This window comes from Panulirus ornatus, chromosome 72, assembly GCF_036320965.1.
Source record: "Panulirus ornatus isolate Po-2019 chromosome 72, ASM3632096v1, whole genome shotgun sequence".
Classification (NCBI taxonomy): domain Eukaryota; kingdom Metazoa; phylum Arthropoda; class Malacostraca; order Decapoda; family Palinuridae; genus Panulirus; species Panulirus ornatus.
In genome coordinates, this window is record NC_092295.1 from 6,792,028 (window position 1) to 6,817,616 (window position 25,589).

At 41.2% G+C, this 25,589-nt stretch overlaps 1 protein-coding gene across 5 annotated transcripts in view; it reads right to left on the reverse strand.

Annotated features, from left to right (window-relative positions):
* Positions 1–925: 925 nt before the first annotated feature.
* Positions 926–25,589, reverse strand: part of LOC139748115 (sodium- and chloride-dependent glycine transporter 2-like) — a 45,855-nt gene continuing 21,191 nt past the window's right edge. For 4 of the 5 annotated variants that reach the window (XM_071660777.1, XM_071660780.1, XM_071660778.1 and 1 more), the window contains 12 exons: positions 21,652–21,722; positions 8,726–8,909; positions 8,377–8,511; positions 7,893–8,036; positions 7,223–7,430; positions 5,914–6,107; positions 4,709–4,892; positions 3,996–4,233; positions 3,413–3,641; positions 3,146–3,258; positions 2,549–2,857; positions 926–2,280 (listed from right to left, as the gene is read on the reverse strand). In XM_071660777.1, the coding sequence (XP_071516878.1) occupies positions 2,224–2,280; positions 2,549–2,857; positions 3,146–3,258; positions 3,413–3,641; positions 3,996–4,233; positions 4,709–4,892; positions 5,914–6,107; positions 7,223–7,430; positions 7,893–8,036; positions 8,377–8,511; positions 8,726–8,894 (1,980 nt within the window). In that variant the 5' untranslated portion in view covers positions 8,895–8,909; positions 21,652–21,722 and the 3' untranslated portion in view covers positions 926–2,223. Of the gene's footprint in view, positions 2,281–2,548; positions 2,858–3,145; positions 3,259–3,412; positions 3,642–3,995; positions 4,234–4,708; positions 4,893–5,913; positions 6,108–7,222; positions 7,431–7,892; positions 8,037–8,376; positions 8,512–8,725; positions 8,910–17,821; positions 17,891–21,651; positions 21,723–25,589 lie in introns of those variants that run through there. The other variant, XM_071660776.1, reaches the window with a different exon arrangement.

A 25,589-nucleotide genomic window follows, 5' to 3' on the forward strand; every position in this document is an offset into this window, starting at 1 on the left:
GCATACACTTTTCCTGGTACATGCAACAGACGTGTTCCCCTAAAATTGCTATAAACACTTCGCATCTTTTGAATAATGGAACAATAATACCTTCCACCCAATTCTCAGGCACAACCTTTGTTTCCATGCTAAATTCCGTATCATACATCTACTCCCATCACAATTTTTCCTCCATACTTCAGTATTTCAGCCAAAATCCCATCCACTCCAGGTGTCTTACCTAGCTTCAGCTTCATTATTGCCCTTCTTACCTCCCTTTATGCTATAGGCCCTTGCACATGTATCCTCTTCCTTCCGTACTCCATACCCATGCATGTAACAACTACTGCCTCCCATTCTCCCACATTCACCATTTCTTCAAGACATTCATTCCATCTTCCATTCATTTCTTTCTTTGATTCAGCAACTCCACTTCCTTACTTCTCACATTAACATCCATCTATTTCTTTTTTCACCTTCACAATGTTTCTTCCAAAATTTTCATCTGCCCTTCCGTTATTTTCCTGTATCGGCTTAACATCCCGCTTACATATTTCATATTCTTCCCTCCTCCTTTCCTGAATTTTCATGTATAACTGTGGATTGTTTCGTTCTGAAAAAAAGTGTTTTGCAAGGAATATACTCCTATCAGCACAGACGTCCACGAGATCCATTCCGTTCTCATATACTCCAGCCATTCCCCATTTACCAACTCTCTCGCCAATTTCACATTCCACTTCACTTTCATATCGCCCAATACAACCATGTTTCTCATTCTCAAGACTTAATCAAACGATTCAGATTTCTCCAGAAACGCATCATTTTATCCTTCGCACAGTCTTCATATTGATAGGGGCATATACACATACCCACATACCCATGCATACTTCACGATTCCAATCTTTCCCTTCACACACACAATGTTCTGGATAAAAAGGCAACAGAATACATAAGATAAAAACTCTATATTTCATTGCTTACATCTTGACAAAGGTAACAACTTTCAATACATTATTGCAACCTCACGGACAGGTTAAAGCCAAAGGGTAATTGTGAAAATTATCAAATCATCATATACGACATTCGATGGCTGTAGAGCATATATATCTCGAGTAAAAAATATAAAATACGTCCTTCACTTCAGACACACATTGTTCTGGATAAAAAGGAAATGGAATACATAAGATAACTATATTTATTTGCTTACATCTTGACAAAGGTAATAACTTTCAAACCTCACGGACAGGTTAAAGCCAAAGGGTAATTAAGAAAATTATAAAATTATCATATACGACATTCGATGGCTGTAGAGCATATACATCGAGTAAAAAATATAAAATACGTCCTTCCAGTAGAAATAGAAATCCCCCCCCCCCCCATTCCTTTTCATCAACATTTTCTTTAAAAGAAATATTAAAATTCTAAAGTTTTCGACTGAAAATTCTGAGTGCACGAGTATCAAGAAAAAAAAAAAAACGCGTAAATTCCTAAGTAGCTTTACAGATATGACGTTCCGATAAGATGGTGGAAAACAGATCAGAGATCCCGTTATAACTATAGATTGTGTGACCTATGGAAGCTGCCTAGATAGTTTCTCAAAACATGTATGAAATCCAGCAACTTCATTAATCAGTCAAGAAATCTTACCAAAACAACTTGAAGGATAAGACTCAATGTTGTGAAATACAACAAAGCGTTTAAATCTTCTGTAGTCTTTGTGTCCAGCAAGAAGTAATAAAATAGATTAATAACCTTACCTAATTAAATATGTAATAAATCTATTGTAAAATGCAATCACATGTCCTCGAGACATGAGAATACATATATATCTATAGCTATATATATATTTATATATATATATATATATATATATATATATATATATATATATATATATATACTTCCATCAACATTCGCTTTATATATATATATATATATATATATATATATATATATATATATATATATTACACACACACACACCACTATCAACATTCGCTTAAAACCATACAACTAGATTGGACGATCTAGTTTTTCAGCGTTACCCTCATAGTTACAGACTAGAGGAGAGCGTGGACATACTGGCATTATATATACGACTCACCCGGTGATATTGATATTGCATGAAAATTATATACAACAGTTAGGTCTATATCGATAGCACCAGATGTATTTCTTCGCGTCAGTTTGGTGCTTACATTTTGTCGTCTCTATCACACAGTGCTGCTTCCTGAGTAGCTTTCCCTAAATGTGATTGGCGTAGGGAGGCGGGTTCTCACCTTCTGGTAGCTTTGGATAAACCTGAAAAGCAAAAGATCCACTTTGAATTGTATGACCCAGTATAAATTGTATGACCTTTCAACACGGTCTATACACACGATATGAAACAGGTGGTCTTCGTGTACACATTGATAGCTACTTCCTTCGTTTCTATCAAATTACACATCACAAAAATCAATTGTAGCCTCAGTTTTGAATGATTTACGAGTAATAAAAAAGTGGGATATACAACCATGCAACATAACGTGAGACCGAGAAGGAAAAAAATCAAATGTAATCAAATGTTAACCTTTGCAGTGGGTTCCTGAAAACCTTCATTGTCGTAGGTATATCTGAAGACGCCAACACTCTGGCCCTTAGAGGCAGCACCCCTCGTTTCCCTTAACTTCCTAACGTGCAGCGGACAGAAGTCTGGGGTCACTAAGATCAGCTCCTTGCCCTTGTGTTCCCCTTTCACAAGCACGAAGATGGCGCCAAGTGGGATGAGAATGATCGAGCAGACGCAGATAAACCAGCCTAGGGTCTGGATGTTGTCCGGGTATGTGTAGTCGCCAAACGAGGCAGGTGTGAAGTAATAGATTGACATGACTAAGATTACCTGCGGAGGAGAAGAATGATGCCATTAATAGTGAACAATCGGAATCATTACTTAAAATGGCAATAGATTCCTAGTCTCATAGATGATATCAAATATGTTTTGAATTGCATATAGAATTAGGAATATAATGGTTCAAGAGAAATCGTTTTCGGTATATGATTAGGATATGATGTGCACAATAAGGCAAAATGATGAAAGAATTACAAGTGATTAAATCAATCAGCTACGACACTTAATGCATCTGCTACTATGTATACGGACAATGAAGTGGGGTTTTTGTATACTTACAGCCAGTGAAACAGGAGTGATTACAAGCCAGGTTGCAGCCCAATAGCCAAAGAGTGGCATTGGTATGTAGATGCCAATCTCCTTTCGAATGTTTCTCATGAAGTTCTTGAAACCTATGGAAAGCAAAGGCATATAAGACGCAAGTAGAATTTTTTTCACTCAGATACATTATTCTTCAAGCTAAAAAGAAATGGGCAAATAAAATCAGCAGACACAAAGGACATTAACAGATTTGTGAATCAAACACCAAAAACTTTTCCAACTTACCATAAATATATTGGATCAGTATGATTTCCGTAATGGCCAAGATTATGACTGAGATGCCGGCAGAGTAGAAGTTAAAGAGTTCAAACATGTATATGCCTCCCTCCAGGCACATGCTAATGCCACACAGGAACAATACAAAACACAAAGCGGTCACCACTATAGGTTTCTTCGCTCTCAAGTACTCGAATTGATCAAACAAGGCTGTGGTGAGTGTCTCGACCATCGTGAACTGTAACAGGAAAGAATGAGAATTTTTAGAAACTATTATTCTATAATAATCAGTTAATCTGCTGATAGACTATTCATTTATTACTTCCACATATATTTCTATGAGAGAGTCCTGGTGTTATCCAGGCCATTTATAAGGGCTCCTTAAGCCTAAGGCTGCACTACTTCTACCAGCAGGGAAATGTTGATTCCTTCGGAGTGAAAAGTTTAGAGACGACACTGTACTTCCAGCGAGACAGCCTCGCCAAAGTGACTTTTTAATCACGACGTAACCTCGAGCAAGAGGAGTCTGGCAATACCTCACTAATGATAATCATAAGTGAATATGTAGCAAAACATTAATTCCACCACCAACCTGTGAATCTAGCCCAAGAGTGATCAACATGAGGAAGAAGAGAATGGACCATAGGGGAGGGACGGGCATGCGTGTCACAGCGGCTGGGTACACCACGAATGCCAGACCAGAACCTGAGGAGACCACATCCTGAACCTCCACCCCAAGTTCAGAGGCCAGGAAGCCCAGGATACTGAAGATCACGAACCCAGCGAACACCGAAGTCGAGCAGTTCGAGAAGGCGATGATGATGGCGTCTCTGTTAAAAGAAAGCAAATGTAATCTCTGGCCAGATGAATCATTTAAAAACAGATTCAAACAGTATCTTTAATACTCTCAAGACATTTTAACAGGGTTGAAGCTTTAGTTTTTCGAACGTATAAATATCAGAAAACCCCTCTCAAGATAGATCACCATTTCATAACTTTATGACAATTATTCGTGAACTGCATGTTCAGTGTACATAAATTAGACCGTCACAACACAATGTCCTGCGCTATCTGTGTGGTTCACCGAAACTCCAGTTTCAAGAATAAGAGGTTCGTCGAACCACACAATGAGAACAGTACAGCCTCCATTACAGCATCTATCTTACAGTGCACTTTCCCCTAAATGCTCTCAGTTTTCCTTACCTTTACCGTTTTCTTATAAACATACTTATTTGGTAGACAACTAGGCAAAGACGATATAAAATCCCCAAGTCTATTGTACTAAAACAGTTGTATCAGTCTTACCTCATACAGTTGTTGTTAAACTTGTTGTACGACGCTAGTGTGATCAGACCACCAAACGACGAGCCCAGAGAGTAGAATATCTGTGTGGCAGCGTCGTTCCAGACTTCAGTCTCCGTAAGACGTGTAATGTTTGGCTCCAGGAAATAAAATCTGATGCCTTTATAAGACCCTTCCAGAGTAACGCCTACGGGAAACAAGAAGATATTTAAAGGCTTTGGCTTACTAGTCATGGAAACTTTTTTCTTTTTCAAAAAAGCCTGTTTTCCAGGAGAGTTACGTAGATAACTCTTGTGAACGCCGAAAATTAATATCACCTTGTGAGGTTCTCAGATAGATCACAAAACCGAGCTCCGGTGGATTACGAGATAATGTATGAAATATCTTTATTCACCCCCCCCCCCCAAACTGAGGTTCAATTACTTCAAATACTCGATACAATTACACAGTATGTAATTATGAATTCATATGGAAGTTCAGCGATAACAAATTTGGAGATAAGCATCTATATGAACCTATCAGAAACATTGAGTTAATGCAAGATATATAATACCAGACTGATTAGCTATGCTTTTTACATATTCTGTCAAGTCCTGCTGTACTCAAGAGGCACAACGTATGAAGACACGACAACAAGGGTAGAGTGCAAAGTTGAGATGAAATATGATTGATGGAGAAACCATAGTCACAGGGGATACGGTGTAAACTATAGCCACACTTGGGAGCCTCACAGAAACTCAAACCTACCACATTATTGACAAATACTACACTCTCCAACCTCTTTACCGTTGCTTCTTCAAACATTTGTCTCTTTCTCCAGTGCTAATCTTATGCAGCCAGTATTCTGCCTTCATTATTTATTAAACTAAGCAAAGAGCAATTCCTTCAAATTTGTGACAGACACCGATCAACATTACTCATTCATTTACACATACTTTGAACAGTAAATACGAGTATTGGACAGAGATGTAATGGTTGATAATGCTTGGGGAACTTTGCAAAAGCCATCTGTAACTGAACACAAGCATTATAGTTTCCACTGAATCATCCATTAAAAGTATCACGAACCAGTGCTGAAAAATTATACTAAAGGGTAAGCTATAATCTTAAAGCAAACTATACACTGATATTACTCTATAATCACCCTAGAACATAGGCCATTCGAATCTTTCCCGTTGTTATAAGAAGAGAGATTAGTCTTCACTAACCTCTGACGAAAAGAATAAACAGAACCACATAGGGGAAAAGCGCAGTGAAGTACACCACTTTTCCAGAGCTCTTGACGCCCTTAATCATACACAGGCACACTATGACCCAGGCAAGGGCGAGGCAGCCCACCAACTCCCACCGTAAACCGCCCATGTCTTCCCAGGTTCTACCAGTCACCCCCAACATACGGTTCCTGTGGAGAACATACAGGTTAAAACCTTGTGGTGGTAACTTAACATTACTACCTCACGTTACTGCAGTGCTGACAACTATTGATACTTACCTAATTACACTTATGTCTTTTACAATTGGTCATAAAATAATTTGAAACCGGTAATATATTTGCTATACACGGAGCAAATACACTTGAATATAGCTTTCCTGTGGTACTTGGGTATAATGTATATGGTTCTATAAATACTAACAGTCGACACAAATGTTGAATGATCCCATAGAGACAGTGGCAAGCGTTCATACCAAATATAAATGGGTTTAGATACTTTTTTTCGATATGAATAATAAAATTTATTGATTAAAGGAAATATAAGAAGCTTCAGTGCGTGTAGAAACCATCCATAGTCAGAGATGAACGAAACGCTGCGACTCTCCATGTGTTGCGATCTGTTCTCTCGTCAGTGTTAGAAAATCCTGTACCTGCCTGGAGTAGCCGTTGCAAGCATTCATTTTCAGCTTCTTATAGTAAACTAGTCCGTTCCTCGCCACTGGTCAGTTCTGGAACAGACCTAACATGCAAAAGTGTAATATACCTAAGCATGCATAATATTTGGCTCTGAATGTGTATGTTGGTTATATTATAGTTTCGAGATAATCCTTTAAACCCACTCCAGAAATAAAATACAAGATATAAAGTAGTGGTTATAAGATGGACAGCATAATTCAGTGACAAGTTAGATCCAGATTCATATGATGGCTTCTTGGTTTATGTTTTAAGGAGGGAGACGCCTTGATACAGCGAGGCAGAGTTTAAAATTCAAATTGTGGCTAGACCATTGTGCATTCTAGTGGAAGTGTAAAAGTAAATTTGCAAGCGTAATAATAACCCATTAGTCTGCCAAGGATGGTAGGTCTAGGCTAAATGGGCTGTAGTACACGTCTTGTTCAGCATATTCAGATGACGTTGGCGATTAATCTGATATAATCCAAATCCAAAGGAGACCTTTGGTCAGTTTGACGGTAGAAAGCACTTGTGTATGACTCAGAGTGTAGAATTAACCAGGAATGATTTTCATCCACTGCTTTATATAGAGTCTCCTCTTCACAACTGGTACTTCAGATACTTGTACTTACTTAAAGTAGTCCTCGCTGGCTGAGATTTTTGGAACGATGCCATCAGCTTCCACTACTATACTGGAGTTTGATGGGTCTTGGCAATAAGTTTCATTGTAGTCAAGGTGGTTCACTATCCCACAGTACTGCTGGATGTCGACGCACGTCTTGTTGTAGTAGAAGAGGGACTGGTTTCTGCAGTTGGCTGAAAGGTCTTCTGTGAAACACTCTGCAAATAATGTTGTTAGGGTTTGTTAATAGGTAGAGAAGAATACTGAAAGCAAGAACAAAGAATTCATTCTTAAATAATTTCTTGTACATCTCCCGTCACTCGCACTCCTTCCTTGCAGATATTCCCCTACTCTTCTCTTTTCACTAGCAACTTCATCCTTCCACTTATTACCCTTTGATATACTCTGCCTCAGTGCGGTCACACCGTGATGAAGAAACCACCTTCGGCGAGATCATCATAATGAACGAAAAGTAGTACAATCTCAAGGACCTTCTCACCCAAGAATCGTCCATTTTCTGCTCCTGCGTGGAGTGTAGCCCTAAAGCTGAAGGAGCCACATTAAATGGGTCCTAGGGTTACATCCTATAACCAAGAACAACAGATACTTCTTGGAATGCACCAAATCTTGAATGATCCAACAATAGAGGAACATTACTAAGTTTGAATGGGATATCTTACCTACAGAGTTGAAGACATTATCACAGTGTCCCCAAGGCAGTACGCTGGTGAAGGAGGCGAAGGTGTAGAAGAGCGTCCAGGCCAGGATCATGTTGTAGTAAACTGCTACCAACACTGACACAATAATCATACCCCAACCGAGTCCTGAAAACCACACACGACCGTAAATGATTTTCCTTAACAGATCTTTCCGAAATGTACAACGAAATTATTGGTCAATGTTTACAAACAGATGTAAAAGATTCATTCTTACAGTGTCAAACGGCAAAAGATCAGCTACCTACATCTGAAATTAATTATTCCCTAGCAGTAAGAGCGACTCTGAAAGCAATTACTCTTTCGTAGTGATAGAGTATTTGAAAACAATTAATCTTTTATTGTGAGGGCGACTCTGAAAGCAAATAATCTTTAGTATTGAAAGAAATTTTGAAAGCAATTAATCCTTAGCAATGAAAAATGATAAACCCGATGATGCACAACTCACCAGAGAACAGAGGAGCCAGCTTGGGAAAGAGGATATTTGGACCAAGGCTCACGTACTGACCCAAGGCAAGCTCCATGAAGAACAGGGGTAGGCCCGCGCACAGAAGCATGATGACGTACGGGATCAGGAACGCCGCTGTAGAGACCACAAAACAAAGACCGTCAGTCTTTTCATAATCAAGATGGGTATATCAGCATTTGGCTGTACACAAGTCCGAAATCAACGAACGTATCGGCTACCTTGTTTGGCATATGGTATATTAAAAGAAATCAAGTTAAATACTGTTTAAAGGAGTGTTTTCTTCGCCTGATCATTTATCCAAATGAAATGGCATTTCACTTTCCCTCACCTCCACCATTCTTGTAGCAGAGGTATGGGAACCTCCACACGTTGCCGAAGCCAACAGCGTAACCAAGACAAGAAAGGAAGAATTCGCACTGATTCCCCCACGTTCCTCTCTCATCCTCATCCTCCTGCAGCGCCTCCGCCGACGTCACCTTCTTCGCTTCCTCGCCCATCGTCTGAACCACAAGCTGAAAATAAAAAGATTTATTAGCCCGATTTAAGTCAACCTTGAAAGAGTCATTGCCATAGATACAACAGTGCAAAGACCGTCAATGCAAAACAGGCTATGAACAGCATCTTTGGTAGAAGACTCTCGCCATTGTTTGCCAGTGTCACTTCCTTTTAGTTAATACGCTTTGTTCTCTCATCATCCCAGGAATACAATTACCTATTACAGGCTCGTCCAAACTACTATCGCTAATATATCGTAGGGCTCAGCACAATGATCATCTTAATCATCATCTCCGAGAAATCAGATCAATTTTCTTTAATAAAGAGAACTTATCTTTTTACAAAATGATCTTCGTAATACTTTAAGCACACTGTACCCTCTTTACAGAGATAGTACGAAAGTATATATCGTATAGTGTTGGACATTACCACAAGTATATACTCAACCTAATCATAATTCACATGTTAGGAAATCAAAAAATCTGACAGTTTTGAACATGAAATATAATTTGGATACTTCCCTTAAGGCAATTCACGCACAAATACTCGGACTGGCGGCTTGGCAAGAAGGTGGATAATGGAAGAATATTTGCTTATGCACTCATGACAAGGTATATTTTCTTAACGAATCCCTATTTTTTTCTTTTTTTGTGTGCGTTTACACGTGTGTGTGTGTGTGTGTGTGAAAATACCCCCCTTCCAGTCGCACCCATCGTGAAGTAGGCTGTAAAGCGAGAGAAAAAAAGATTGCAAGTCAATTAAAATCACAGTAAGTAACGGGTCATGGACGTCTGGTGTATTACCACTCTTAATGATTGTCAACAGCTCGATAGCCGTGTGGCTGGAATCCCTTGCGTGTCCAAAAACAGGTAGTATCACCACAACGATACCTCAGCCAGCAGGGATCATGGCCACCACGTAGACCCACAGTTGCCATACATAACACCACTCGAGGTTTTACAGATTAAGTGTAACCCATCCTCGCGCACGATATAGAAATCATGCCATAGTGCCTTGAAACTCTTGCTCGGGAAACTTTTGGCCACAGTTTCACGAATCAGCCTCGAAAATAGTAACAGAAATAAAGGAAGCAAGATATGGCTGCTGGCAGATCGAACCTGAATACCGTTTGGCAACTTACCACACCACATTGTATATATTTGTTATTCCCGCCTATACTAGTTTTAGTTAAACATACACTGTAGTATCCAGGGAGCATTACTGTATCGATAATAGCCGGTATATCAGCCCAGGAACCATCACTGTATCTATAACAACCTCATTAGCAGCCTAGGAAGCATTGCTGTACCTACGTCAGCCTCTTTGCTTTAAGTCATGCCCAGTCTGTCTCCCAGGTATGAAATCTTGATGTATCTTATAGCATGATGGAGTAAGCATCCCTTAATACAGATGTTACTTCTCTATAACTATCGTTCTATACTATGAATATCTACCTATCTAAGCACTGTCGCTAACATGCCAATTAATGTATGGATGACTATGTGTAGGCGTCCGTTCTCTCCCATTACAACCTGAAAATTATAAATGCACGCAAAACACCAGAAAGACTTAGGATATCAAATTGAACATTATTCGTCAACCAAAAACATATTTCTCAAGGCAATTTTAAATTACAGAATACGACGAGCACAGACGTGGCTCCAAAGGGACATTTCAGCTAAGCGTGTCAGCTCTAACCTTGGCCCACAAGTGCAGGTCTTCAACATGGGCTTTTCTCTTACCTCTCCCACCCTTCTTCTCGCACAGAGACCAACATGTATTAGATCCACTCTATTTATCGCGACCAATTTTCTTTACCACATTCCTGGCCGCCACCGCCAAACATCAACCGACACCACAGACCTTGTGATGTGATTATCTTTATTCTTTACGAATGTTTTAGCACTACAGTTACCACCTTCACAATTCAGTGCAGCCCTCCCAACCGTTTTGGATGCAATATAGAAACATTCTAATATCAATCCTAAAACAGTCTGCCATCATCATCTCTCCTGAACCTCCACACTGACATCTGTTACGTCTCCAGCTAGAAAAGATGGACAGCATTAGGCTTACGTGTGTGTGCGCCCGTGCGTGCGATGGAGAGTAATGATCATCAACACACTATTGTTTACCCAGTATTCGTGTGTCGGTGAATTATGGCTCATCTCTACGACTCCGCGTTAAGAATACAAGGAAATCGCTTACGCCCGAAGGAGAACGATTTGCGCAAAAGCAACGATTACTTGTGCAAGAGCCCTTGCCTTCATTGGGGTTTTCATCCGTCGACTATGGACTTGTGATAATCACAGGTCGTGTAGTCAACAGTCAAGATAACGCTTAAGAATTCGTAATGCAACGTAATGATGCCCAGAGCATCATAGTCATTATGATCCTTACTCTACTTAACCAGGAAGGTCAGTAATTTCACCGTGATCTTTCATACAATTAGGACTGTGAAAATGGCAGACCACTTAATAAACAATCTGCTGGGGTAAACTCAAGTAATCCCTACCATTACTGAACAAACCAACTCTTAAGAAATATCATGGATTTCATCCACCAAGTTTCGTGCGAATGCCAATATTTCTACGGTTTTCTTATGTGATAAACCTTTTAGTGGTGAGAGAAAGTGGACGGATGTCAACCCCTGGGTTGCGACAGGTCAGCTTCATGAGGGTGGACGATAAGAATCTGACACCATTACTGCCACGAATTCCAAGAGGCAGGAAATAAACAATGAATATCCTCCTCAAGTGCTGAGTGGAGAGGAAGGATCTGGAGGAAGAATATAAGAGGGATTTGTTGGATAGGGTTTTTTTTTTTTTTTTTTTTTCTAATCTGGGGAGCGAGGGTGGGTTACAGCGAAAAAGATGCTCATACAAAAAAAAAAAAAAAAAAAGTTGGCATTGGGCTTGTATTGTACAAAGTGACCCTGTGTCAAGCAAGCGAGCAGATACCCGTGGTTTTTCGGTGGTTCTTTAGAAATATTCGTTTACAGACAATCATTCATTGTACACCGAGTAATAATTTTCTTTTTTTCCGAAAATACATTGGCTTTCTTAGTTCTTGGAGAACCTAAATGATGCATGGAATCCTGCACCCAGTTCCTGATAAATCGGTTTGCACACTAGATGAGCATTGATATTCAAGCAATTCCCGTTATGGACGACGCCGGAGTGGTCGATCGAATGGGAAATCAACATGTCAGATCTAGCTCAAGGTTGTTTTTCTGTGGTGAAATCAATCTTGCTTGAGACTCCTAATCGATGGCCCCAGAGTAGCGCGCGAAGTTAAGTTACTTATTAAAGTGAAGTGGACAAAAGTTTCCGAGGACGCATCATATTAACTGGATCAAGGAAATGTTAAGATTTCTCATATGCCTAAACTTGTAGTAACTTGGTTTGGTTTGGTGTTAAGTCTGTTTTCAAAGAACGTAACCCAGACCTCAACAACAGAGGTTTAGGGTCTACCAGAGACGCCACAATCACGAACGAATTATATCAGTTCTAGAACTGGTATGAATTTGCTAACCTCTAACCACGACAGCATTACCCTTGATAAGTGTATGGATGTCGTCATACCCCAGGATCGTGCCTTCGTGCTTAAGGATTCTACGGATCAATGTTACACTAGTTCTAGAAAAGACCATTAGGGCAGTAGCCTGGGATGTTATGCAAGGTACGTTCTCAAGTCTGCGGTATTCAAGCTGACCATGTATCGTTCGCACTACTAAACTAGATCCTTATTTCGTTGAGTAACAAATTCCACCAATCACTGGAAGTGATTTGTATAAACCTAGCTTCAATTAAGTGCCTTGGAATTCCCAGACATTTCACTTTATCATGATTTGTCTCATTGTTCGAACGACCAGTGAATCGAATGGCTATTGTGACTAAGTTACAAAAGAAAATGTATGGCAGGTTCCAAGGTTCATTGCTTTTGAGAATTCAAGGTTCAAGAGTTGCCGAAGTCAGTCGGTCTTCTATTAATCTAAGACTCCTTCAAGTTTTCTTTTTCTTTTACTAGCTTGTGAGTAGTCACTGCAAAGCCTTATTTCACTGAGGTTAACATTTAGATAATACTGAAAATGATGAAGTGATGAACAAAGGCAATATATGAAAGTTCAGTTAAAACAAGGGAGAATTATAGTCTGTCTGCCTCAGTTGTTGAAGGGATTGCGATCAAAGTCATCCGAATTTCTAGAACTGCCAACCTTGACATCTCTCTCTCTCAATAGACAATCAAACAAAAGGGATTACTGATACGTTGTGCAATTCCAGGAGGGGTCTCATGAAGCTCCTGGAGCCTCCAGGATATATTCTCACGCAAAGATCATGGAAAATGGGTTTTTTATCGTAAGAAGGTCCTCGACCAGACTGTACTGCTGGAAGCTTATTGATGATGGTACAGGATCCCAAAGAAATTCACTTTTGGCGTAAACACAAGCAGATAGGATTCCAGTTACACCTGATAAATGAAGGTAAATGTTTCTGATATTGCCCGCAGTGGTAACAGTGTTGCTTTGTGTATTGCTTAGCGAGACTAATCGCTCCAACCATTAAGAGTTCTCTCCGACCATATGTGCTGTCTCGCCCATAACGAGGGCTGATACTCTCACGTTTTCCAATATTTCGACTTGACGAATGCTAACATGGTTGGTTAGTTATCAGTGTTCAATGCTTTTCGACTACAGAGAACACGTAGGTCCTCAACATGAAATTATAACAATCGAAAAATCGTTCAGACCTTCGGTTATTCAAAGATGATCCTAAGACCATAAACACTACGCATGTGACCCATCTCCAGAGATAATGGCTGCTTCTTTGGGCTGTGTGGGATTCGACAACTGAAGAAAGTAATCTATAAGACAGTGTAATTCATCTTCTCGCATTATGCTATGCTAATTACTCAGTAATACAGCAGACTCTTAAATTACTTTACTACTTATTTTCATGCTTGTGAATTTTTGTCTTCAAACTGTAAGGCATGTCGCTTATTTCCGTTACCGAAAACGGAGACTTCAACGCCGGAGTTACACTTATCATATTCCAAGGTTTTTGCGTCGACATGGCCGACTCTTATTTGTCAGCGTTCACAGCAGCCGACCACAAATAATATGTAGCACCACAGGTCTGACCTTGGCTGTAACCCACCCCCTCACGTCTCATGGTCCACATCACTGGTCCCTTGACACCACACGAGAGCACCTCTATGTAACATACTCTGATAAGAAATCCAAGTATGAGGCTATGCCTCTAGTCTAACAGCGATCCTGTGACTGTGAGTTAGCTTTCAATCGTAGTTCCGAGATAGAAGCGTGACGAGGAGCTGCTAGACAACCTTACCAACACTCACTGGGTTGTAAGAACAGTAGAGGACCTAATTCTGTGCCCTGACGCGGATCTACACAAATATAATAAATTTCCACGGCGTAACTTCAAGAAAATGGACTTAGCTTACTACCCACACACACACACACACACACACACACACCAAAAGAAAGTGAAGAAAAAATACTCTAGTGTGCGTGTGTGTGTGTCAACCAGAGCGGATATGCCACACAATAAGGGTACGAGTTAGGGGGAACTTAATGAAGGAAGGGCGAGTGTGACGTCTTGTGTGTTATCGCTTACATAACCCTTTTGTGACAGTAGGAACATTTAGGCTAACCTTGGAATGATCCTTCGCGTTACTATTCCACGTTTCTACTTCCCATAGTACAAGCACAAACATTCGAGACACTAATATGCCGATCACACCCTGGTGATAAATCGCCCAGCTAACTTCTGCCTGTGCTGACTGTCAGAGATACAAATACCTCACCGTCTTAGTATCCATAGACATGTACTAACCATCACCAGCAAGACGAAAATGCAGACACTGAGTGTTGTGTAGAATGATCCACGATACAAAGGAAGACTATCTTACTGTACGATGCTACACAATACGAGGATGCAATAATACTCACTCCACTGGTCATGACTACGCTCGCCGCTGTAATAAACATTTCAGAAAGAAAGAATAACTCTCTACCTACACAGGGAAGGGCGAGCGCGTTATGATCACCGCAGGAAAACCTGCAGCTAAGAAAACGAGTCATGTGGGTTACGTGTTGTCAGTGTGTGTGTGTGTGTGCGTGTGTGTGTACAATGTCAGCAACTCGCATGTAGTCTAAATAGAAAGAGAAGACAGCAATCTGGGACAAGACATGGGATATGGCAGCCACATAGAAAAAGAGGGTATCTTAGAGTAACTTTTATAACAAGTCTCACACACACACACACACACACACACACACACACACACACACACACGAGTCGGGCGCATCAGATGAACAAGACTCTCACAATTCTGGCTCCTGTTTGATATTCTCGTAACGGTTTTGACTGTGAACTTCAACCCCATTCATGCCAACTGACGGTGGACGATCACGCTCCATGTCTTCCAAATATGTCGTTATTCAGTAGTGTAAAGGGAAAATATTTTAAACCACGTCACGAAATAAGGTATAAGCTTTTGGTCTAACCTACGATATATTTTCTGCAGCAGATAAGGTATACTTTTTTGGTCAAACTTGCGGTATATCTTCTGCACCATAATGGTACATAATGGTACATGCAAATGCATATATCAAGAGTTTGCAAATGTTTTGTAACAGTTGGCCAAGTTTGTCCCCTGGTGAATGAGCCTGTGGTGGCGAAGATCATGTCTCCCAGCCGTGCAGTTTTCTTGTTCTGGCCACTAAAACAGTCACGATCTCTCGGAGAAACGAGCATCTCAGAGCGCTACCAAACTCGTCTTTCAGACGAAATTCTTTCGTGAATTATTCTCAGCTTTCTTGCCATGTCAGCTTAGCTTTAGCCTTCAGTGGATCTTAAAGACAAACCCATTAAGATAGCAAATCAAACTAGTCCCCTACATTAAATAAGCTTATAAATTCCCGTAAGCCTGAAATCTTGTAATCTACTGTATCTTACAATATTGTCTATATACATGTAAACCACATCATGACATATTTCTACAGTTTGGTTCATGGTTTTGCAAAACAAACGAGAGAACACACGCGACGTACCTCTAACAAAATTTATGTGAGCGAACATTTTCATGAAACCGCACGGATCATTTATAAGTTCTTCAAGGTTGACTACCAGTGCTGTAAAAGTGGTGGGGAACCATGAACCAGCTTCATAAATTTATCAAAGAATCATTATCAAAACTTAAAGTCTATCAGTTCCTGTAGTCAAAAAGAAGAAATGATTGTCTCAAAAACAGTAGCACTTTCCTACATTGGGCGTTTAATAATGTTATTGTTAATCAACGAAGATCATCCGTGTTGAATCAAGGTCAAAATGTAATCTTCACCGAGGTATTACTGCAACAGTATTTACTCCAACCATAGCTGATGTTTGGCATGGTTAGCTCTTTATACAATGTAAAGATGTTCTACAAAAAACTCCACGTATTAACGCAAGCTTCAGTAGGTGTTTAGTATGCCTCAGCGGGCCACGAGGAACTTGGAGAGAGCAGATAATACAAGGATGCTTAATATTCAGCCAAACGCGTCCAGCTCAGTTCCTACCAGTTGGGACTGACGCTGACTTGGTGACGCGCACCGCATATAAAAGCCAATGTTACCAACATAAGGCTTTCTTCTCAAATAACTAGCATACTTTCGAAAATTATCTCTGCATTCTATGACAATGCAATGGCTTGATGCAACTCACGAGCGATAGTCTAAGTTCTAATTCAAACATGACTTTCAGCAAAAGAATCAGCTCTGAAAGCAGGCTGTGGATATTGATGGGTTATAATGAACCAGCTTTCATTTGATAGCATATGCGTAACCAATAAGCCAAGCTTATGATACAGCTGTGAAGTCTGTCATAGACTCCCCCTTAAGACAAAGCTTGGGAGGACCGTCTATAATGCGAGTTAAAGGTTTATCGGAAACTATCACTTATTTGATGTCAAGTGGCGAAGCGACCTTTACACCCTCCCCCAAAAAAGACTGTCTTATATTACACAAGGAGTAGCTCTCTTTTCACCATTATAGAGGGTTCTTTTCACAAATATTCTGGTCTTTGGTTACTTATGGAAAGATAGAAAAACGTATATGCTGCCATAAATTGGTTAGCATAGCCTGCGGCGCTCGAGCTAAAAGTTGCCGACTCTTCACATGTTAACACTATCCGTCAGTCTCTTTCTAGTACTTTACTTTCTCGGGATCAAAGTCACACTAGCCACTGGACAAGTTCTCCCTCTCGTGGGATTTTCCTATGGAACTTTGGTGAGGCAACCTTCGGGTCTGGCTAAATGATTTTCTAGACAACGGGTGGAAGCTCAGCCACACATTCACACAAATCTCAAGTATCGACCTTGAGATGCCAAGTGTTCTATTTAGCAGAGGCTGTGCAGCCGTTTGGTTACTGCTATGAATTCTTTTAATAACAATCGACTTTAAAGAAAATTCTATATACATCGCTGCCAACATCTACCACAGCCCTGACCGCCAGCTGCAAGAGCGGCCTCGTTCTGCCTTGAGGGTGTACCAACCGGCTACTCTTCTCTGCACCGTAGCTCGTCTTGCGTTCGTTCTTCACGTCTCTTTATAGTACTTACGGATCTTCGTACGCCATATATCATCAATGGGGTGTTTACTTCTGACACTCAACTTTCTACACTTCACCTCTACATGAATGGATCACAAGACAACTTCTATGCCACCAAGTCATGCCTGGAATAGTGATAGTACACACACACTGCACACCTTCCACCGGCATCACAACTTGTGAACGCTTGTACCCGCCACTTTAGACAACTTCCTTTCTTAACTCCACAATCGGAACTCTTTGAAATCTTATGACACTTGGAACAAATGATGCTGCTTTTTCTTTTAAATGCTTAATTACAGGTAAACGTGAAGCACCTTTTTCGTATAGTGTAGAGCTGGTGCCATAGCGTCCGCCTCTGCCGACTGTCGTAGTGTGACTGATTGTTTAAGAGGATGCACACGTGCTCCAAGTCCTACGAGTGTCCTTGTCAAAACTGGGAAGTTTCGCCACGCCTCTCTCTTTGCACGGATAAAGATAATGATACTTCCTGAACTTCTGGATAAAATGCGCAATCAAATAGAAAATGAGACGAGAATTTGTAGCCTCGGGTTCCAGGCGGGCGGAAGAAGGTTTCTGAACCACAAGATGTACTAGTACATAGATTTCTTCCTTCCTGTGTGGCAGCTGCTCCTCTTCCTCTTCCAATTCTCACAAATTCTTTCTCAAACCACTGCTGTCAGGGTTATTTTCCTGTCACGCCTCAATCCGTTATGCTAACCATATATATATATATATATATATATATATATATATATATATATATTGCTATGAGTCCACGGGGAAAATGAAACACGTGGACTCATAGGAATATGTTGATCGCGCGCAAAAATTGTGATCCTTTCCTATATATATATATATATATATATATATATATATATATATATATATATATTAAATATGTACAACCAGGACGTTCTCGGTCTCACAGAAAAAAGTAAAACCAGACTGCCTTTCGGTTCCTCCTCCTCCAGATATCCAAGCAATTCGTTAACAGACATTGTTCAACGGAAAAAAGAAATTTCAAAACTTCAGCAATTTGATCCCCGACAAAAATAAAGAATATATCGGAATTTATGAGTTGGCGACACGACACAAGGTAACACGCGGTTTTCGGGAATACAAGGAGTGTCTTAACTACGGCCTTTAAGTATGTGAATCAATCATCCATTGCAGTGTTAACAGTTCTCGACAAATAGCAAGATAGCACAACCAGATGTCATATATTTAGCGAGAAACTTGCTAGAAAAGATGCGAATTATTAGTTTTATAGTATCAGAATTGCGGATGAATGGAACAAGCCAAGGGATAAGGACCGAATTTAGGTACGAGAATTTGAAAAGGTTGATAGAAAAGGCTCAAGAGATTTGAACCTTAAAAGCGTAGAACTCGAGTTTATCCAAGTCATATATAGTGACAATGTCACTCAGGTTGTCGGGCTTCAAGATATAACCACCAGTCAAAAAATCTTGAGCGCTTTCCTCCAGTGCTCAAGACGATTATAAAACTACACACACAACAGGGAAGTCTCAACAGGGGAATCCAGATGCCACAGGGAGGAGGTCAGCGACATCATCAACTCATAAACACAAGAGCTTGGCCGATGATGTCATATAAGGGCTGTTCCAATCCTTGTGGACTTTTTATTTCATGAAATGATCGAATGATGAATCAACTACTAGCATTAATCGTTAACGTATGGAGTTTATTCATATCAAATGACCGACCCTGAGTTCAATGCAACACAGTATTTCCAAAAAGGTTTTGCAGTGACCTGTGGGTAAAATGAAACTCAAGAATGAACCAGATATCTACATCTACCAATCGCTTGACTATACAACTATATGAACGAAGATTTATACTTCTCTTACTTCGTCAGGAAGCCACCGCTGGTACAGGTCAAGTTCAATTTAAGAAAGTCTTCCATATACAGACACACTTTCACCCCGTTCTCTGTCCCGAGTCCTGCTCAACTTGTAGTGTCAGGGAGAACTGGTTTTGAGCCCTTCCGCAGTATAGCTTGCTATCCACTGGCTCCGAGAAAGTCTTGGTTCGCGTATATGTAGAAATGAATTATTATAATCATGTCAAATCTACATTAAAATGTTTTGACTTGTGTAGCAGATAATAGCCCACTTTATAGGAAGAGAGCAATATGCTAATTCTACAAGGCTTTACATTGCTTTCGAAGAACAAATTTGCTGGACCTCCATGGTGTAGCGGTTGGCGTTTTTGACAGTTAGCATTCAAGGGCCCCTCAGGGTTCGAATCCTGGATGCGACAGTCGGTTCAGTTAGCCAAGCTGTTCCCTAAGGGTTGATCAATAACACTGATACGTGGTTCGGTCTAAAGTGTGTGTGTGTGTGTGTGTGTGTGTGTGTGTGTGTGTGTGTGTGTGTGTGTGTGTGCGTGCTCAATGAGATGGCCTCGATTGCCTCGTCCCGTCTCAGCTAACTAATCAAAATAAATCCCATCCAGCAAGACACGCTGGTAACACGAATTTATCCTGGTTTAAAAACAAGTTCAACCTGAACCTTGGATGCCCTGGTGTCTCTCCCAGCCTGACTCCAGTCTTGCATCCTGTTGCTCAGCATCTTTTGACCTTACCGAGTGTTGTCACCACACTGACTTTTAACGACACGCTTTCAAAAAGTTAAAAATAAGTCGATATCCATGAAGGCCAGAGTCGAGACAGACAGAGGCGTTCTCTAATAGTGTTCTAACCACAAGGAACATAAGGACATATAACATGACTAAAATGTGTACACACACACACACACACACACACACACAACTCGTGTGTGTGTATACGGGAGTGAAGACATGGTACATATTTACAACGTTAAGAGACGGAATAACACCAGTGTAAAATTCTTTCCCCGTGACACACAAATAGTAATAACACACCTTTGAAGTACCCTTTGCTAAGGACCTGGTTACAGATAATAGCTTTGCGTGTTTCTCACGCCCCCCCCCCCCCTTTCATGAACAGAAATAACATGAACAAAACAGTTTTACATCAAGCGATTCCAATCGTGTTTTTTTCTCTTATCTCTACCAAGACACTGAACAAAAAGGGTTGTAACTTATCGTATGTACAGCTTTAATGATAAATCTATGTTTATTTAGTACCAATCATATCTATCCAGTTGCAGTTGAACCAACCTCTTTAATGTCAACCAGACACTCTCCTTCCTGGGTTGAACCCAGTTTACCTTCGTCACCCAGTGGGTACAACTCTTGCCACGTGCTACCTAGATAAACTCCTGTTCTTTAATCATGAACACGTAGGGTATTGACCATTAGTATAATGCCTTCCAAGAGCATCATGACCTACAGAGGACCCAAACCTACCTTCAAAAGCTTATAACACCCTGAACACTGGATAAGTGTCTGGTATTATCAAAATAAGACATTTATATTTGTATATATCGACACTACTTCAACACATGTTACTCCACACAGCAAGTGCCTCTAACTATACACTCTTGGAGACCAACAAAAAAGTTCCGGTCGTGGCCTTAGCTCTGTAGCAGTCAGAGACCATGACCCTATTTATGCTGACCTTCATAGAAGACCCCAGCCTTCTCTCGAGCACCTCGCGCGCTATTCTGACACTATGGGCAATCCTTACAGTGAAGATAAAGTGAAATTTTACACTATCCTAAATTTTGTGAAATAACCTAGTCAATCCAAACACAGTTGACATTTATTGTAGCTCAGAAATTTGAATCTTTCTACGTAATTCCAAGGCTCTTTCGTGAAGTTAATGATAAGGGTTTCGTGTCAAAGTTCGTTTAAGCGTGTGTTGCTACGGAGTAGGTGGTGTGTTCTGTCAAGTGTTGGGCAGGACCAGGCTTCCTGCTAGGGGATGAACTCCTTGTGGGTCAGGTATCAAGCCTTGGACCTGTGGCTGCCTCACCTCCCCCCATTGTCCAAGACACACTAGCTACACCTCTCTCTCTCTCTCTCTCTCTCTCTCTCTCTCTCTCTCTCTCTCTCTCTCTCTCTCTCTCTCTCTCTCTCCATCTGGAGTCACCCTCCCACAGGACGATCAGACGTACCAGCTGTCCTCGCGCCCCCAGATGCATGTAAATCTCTAGACCTTCTGAACATGGTGGATACATCCGAATAAAAAAAGACTTACTCTTTGACCAAAGTGATGAACAGGTGGGCACTAGTTTCCTGAGGTTCCTGATCCAGATAACCAACACTTATCTGGAAATAAAGAAAATCACTGTAAAGAAAAAAATATATAGAAAATTCAAATAAGCTAAAAAAAAAAAATGCGAGATGCTTGATAGTCTGAATAGTGATGAATGTATATATCGTCTAAGTTTGACCAGTATACTACCTAATTTGTATGGCAATGAATACAGAGGCCAGGTATAACAAACTAGTTTGGATGGGTATGAATGTACATAGTCCAGATCTGACCAGTTCAGTCCCTAATCTGGATGGTGAATGTATATAGTCCAGTTCTAACCGGTTCACCATTAGGTATGAATGGTAATGAATGTATATAGTCCAGATTTATCCAGCTTTGCCCCTAGTCTGGATAGTGATGAATATATATAGTCCACATCTAGCCGGTTCACTACCAGGTTGGAACTGGTTGTTCCACGCGTCTGTATGACGTGTTATGGGTAAATGTCACCCCCAAGCATTCCACCCGTGCCGCGAAGCATCAGTATGTAGCCCTTGTTAACCACCATACTAATTCTGGCAGTGTAGGTGGTGGCGCTGAGAGAGGTAGTATTGGGAAAGGCAGGGAACAGAGGTTCGTTGGCCTAGGTGCAAGTTGTTCGTTTTAAACAAATTTGTTAAATCTAAAAACAAGATCAGCTTTATAGAAATAGAAGAAAAGAGGTGGATGAATAGGGGAAAGGAGAGACGGAGGGGGAGGAGAAATAAGATGAACAGAAGAGAGGAGAAATAAACAAGAGATAGGAGACAAAGATAACAGAGTTTAGAAATCCATTAAGCAGTGGGAAGTGGGCTTGGCTGGGGATCAGTGGGAGGAGGCGAGCCGTAAGACTGGAAAACCCTGCGTCCTACACACCTGAAACCGGTAAACCAGGGGATCCCTCTGACCAGGTGTGTGGCTCTCAGTGTGCGTGGATACGCTGGCTGGGTGCGTGAGGGCTCTCATTGTGGGTGATTTTAAGCTCCACTTGTGAGAAAAATTCGTGTGGGAAGCAAGGGTAAAATTCATCAACACTTGTAGTTGTTTTCATCAATCTCGTCGTATCTCGTGTATGACCTAGACTTTGTCGCACAGTAACCTATATCAGGGTTTACAGTTTGCTCTTCGTGTTCATTAATAACTGGACATAGCTATGCGTCCAAACACTGAGATAACATTTACGCCGAAGCCATGGTACATAGATTAGCTCAAAGCGATAGAAAATATCGTAAAAACTAAACCAAGGGAAATTAAACTATCAAACCTTACCGAAAAGTCTCGACACATAACACGACGGGAAAGTTGAAACTTAAACCAACTTACAAGAGATACTTTAAAGCGAAATATTTCCTCCGCGAAGTAGGTAAAGAAACGGTTCAATTCAGTTTAAAACGCAAACCAATTCATACGGAACGTATAAATCCGCTCCAAAGAGGCAGGTTAAACAGTACGTAAGCCCTATTCATAATAAAGAGGTTAAACCGTACAATGATCTACCTAATAAAGTGAAAGTTTACAAACCCATTCGTAAGAAGCAAGTTAAACCAATTCATGACGGGAGTTTAAACCATATTTAAACCAAAGTTAACAGGTCGTAAGGGAATCAAACCCCATTTAAAAGGGGCGGAGGTGCAGCAGCTGGTTGCGCAAAGGCCAAATGGAGAGTCTTTCGTATCACGTGTGTAGAGCCCTGAGGGAAGCCGGTCTTGGCTGTGGGCCAGCAATACTCCGCTACAGGAGAAGAGAGAGAGGCAAAACCTGTCGAGACAGAGGTTACACGGTAGAGGAGGGAATCCAAGTTTGGGAGGCTAGAAAGGAGAGGAAATCCAAGTTTTGGCAAGTTGATATAGAAGAGCATGTGAACAGAAGCGGTGAAAGGAAAACAGAACAAGACCAGCTTAGTTTGATAGCCAGACAGAAGCAGAACAAGATAAAGACTCCCAGAACGACATTAAGAAATTCAAGAGGTCCGGATGAAAGCATGTAGAGCGGTACTAAAACCACAGCTCATCGTATCTTTTTTCCTGGGAATGGAGGCATGCTGTGAATAGTGGTAGTCGAGTGAACGGTAACCTTGGTCTCGTTAGAACCCACGCCACGTGCCTAAAGCTAAAAAGTAACAAGCGCTTATGTTTCACTAATAGACTGGGTTTGGGTTGACTAACTCCAGAAGCTATTTGTACCTTATCTACAGTACGAGCATTGGAAACTGGGTAAACCGTCCCCGTACGACCTTCAAAGTACTTCAGGAACACATTGTTAGTGGGGGTGGTCCATCCTGCGTGACGCTGTGTGGGAATCCCAACATCCGGGTGACGACATGAGTACAAAGGATTGGTATGGGTTTGTTTATTCTTGAGCTTAGTATGCTGCCCTACTCTGATGTGCAAACTAAATGTACGTCACATTGGGGGAATTTGCTTTTCCTTAGGTTCAGCAGCGGGCTGTTACTTGATATTCTCGTCCCCGTTTATCGTTAAGATGTTGTTAGTTAGCCCTTGTGTACAAATAAAAAAAACGAACTTGACATTACTAGTCTCACATGCCAGTAACTTTCTTCTGTAATAAAAGCACTATATCCGCGTTTACTCAAGGGTACCTTTAAAGCATTTGGCCTCGTTCACAAACACAGGTACGAGGTTAGCGTTTACTAGAAGGCGAGACATGAGCCTGAGCTGGACATCACGTTGATCGAGCCCTCGGCCGGCTCAAGACAGGGCTCCCCCAGTCAAGTGAGGAAGATTCCTGCAAGGTACATCTTCCATTCCTACCGAGATCTGACCGCCTGCTCTACCATCTCTTCCCCCTCGCCTGCTTCCCTCAGTAGCCGATCAATCTATGGCGAGCGAGGAGAGATGAGGATATAAAGGAACTTAGCTCTATACAACAGGCATAAATCTGAGCAACAGTACTATACAACAGGCACAAATCTAACCAACAGCACTACGCAACAGGCAAAAATCTGACCAAAAGCACTATACAACAGCTAAAAGTCCGATAAAATACAACTAGCATAACTCTGGCCAACAGCACTATACAACAACAGGCATAGTAGTAGTACTCTCCAACGGAAATTTATCTTTTGTGGTTGTCCATTGGGGTATTCCAGTCCCTCACTCATGTCCAGATGAACCAAACATCCTCCCTCAAGTCTTGCCTCCGACAAATGTCATTACTACTCTCTTATGGAAAATAAAGGGTAGCCTAGTATTCCAATATCGCTTACCTCTAAATCTCCCTTAATACTCACCTACTCCCTATCCTACGAAGGTCAACTGACCGCCTCGAACTGTGCCACTAATACTTGCCTTCCCACCACAACAAAAACCACGACACAATCTGTCTAGAATAACAGAATTACTGAGGATTGGTTTCGGGAAGATTTCTACAGGTCTTTGATTCTGTTCTTCTGTTGGATGGCAGTGTCGACGCCTGAGTCGTATGACTGGCCGGGTCGACTGGCGGCGACGTGAGGGAACTACAGAGAGGCGGTGTTGTCATGTGGGAGAGCTTTAACTCATTTGTAAAGGGAAAAGTACTGCTGCGCATTTTCCATCCACGTCAACTTACAGCATATTGACGCCCACGCAGCACTAGATCAACCAACTTCCGAAGTATCTTTGACGCTTTAAAGAGCGAGAGAGAGAAAGGGAGACTTTAGACTTTCCATATCAGCTGCTAGAGGGGCGGCGGGAAGAGCCCCCCCACCTCATCCTACCTGAGCCAACAGGGGCTCTCTGGTCCTGGCGAGGCTTACACCCCAGAAAGGTCGCCTCACCCAGTAATGCCGATGTTACGAGTCATTAGTCCTATACTGGATGGTGACAGTCCAAGTGAACCTTGACCATTTACCTTTGGTAGATTAGACTATCGCTACCTAGAAACGACAGCACCAACCC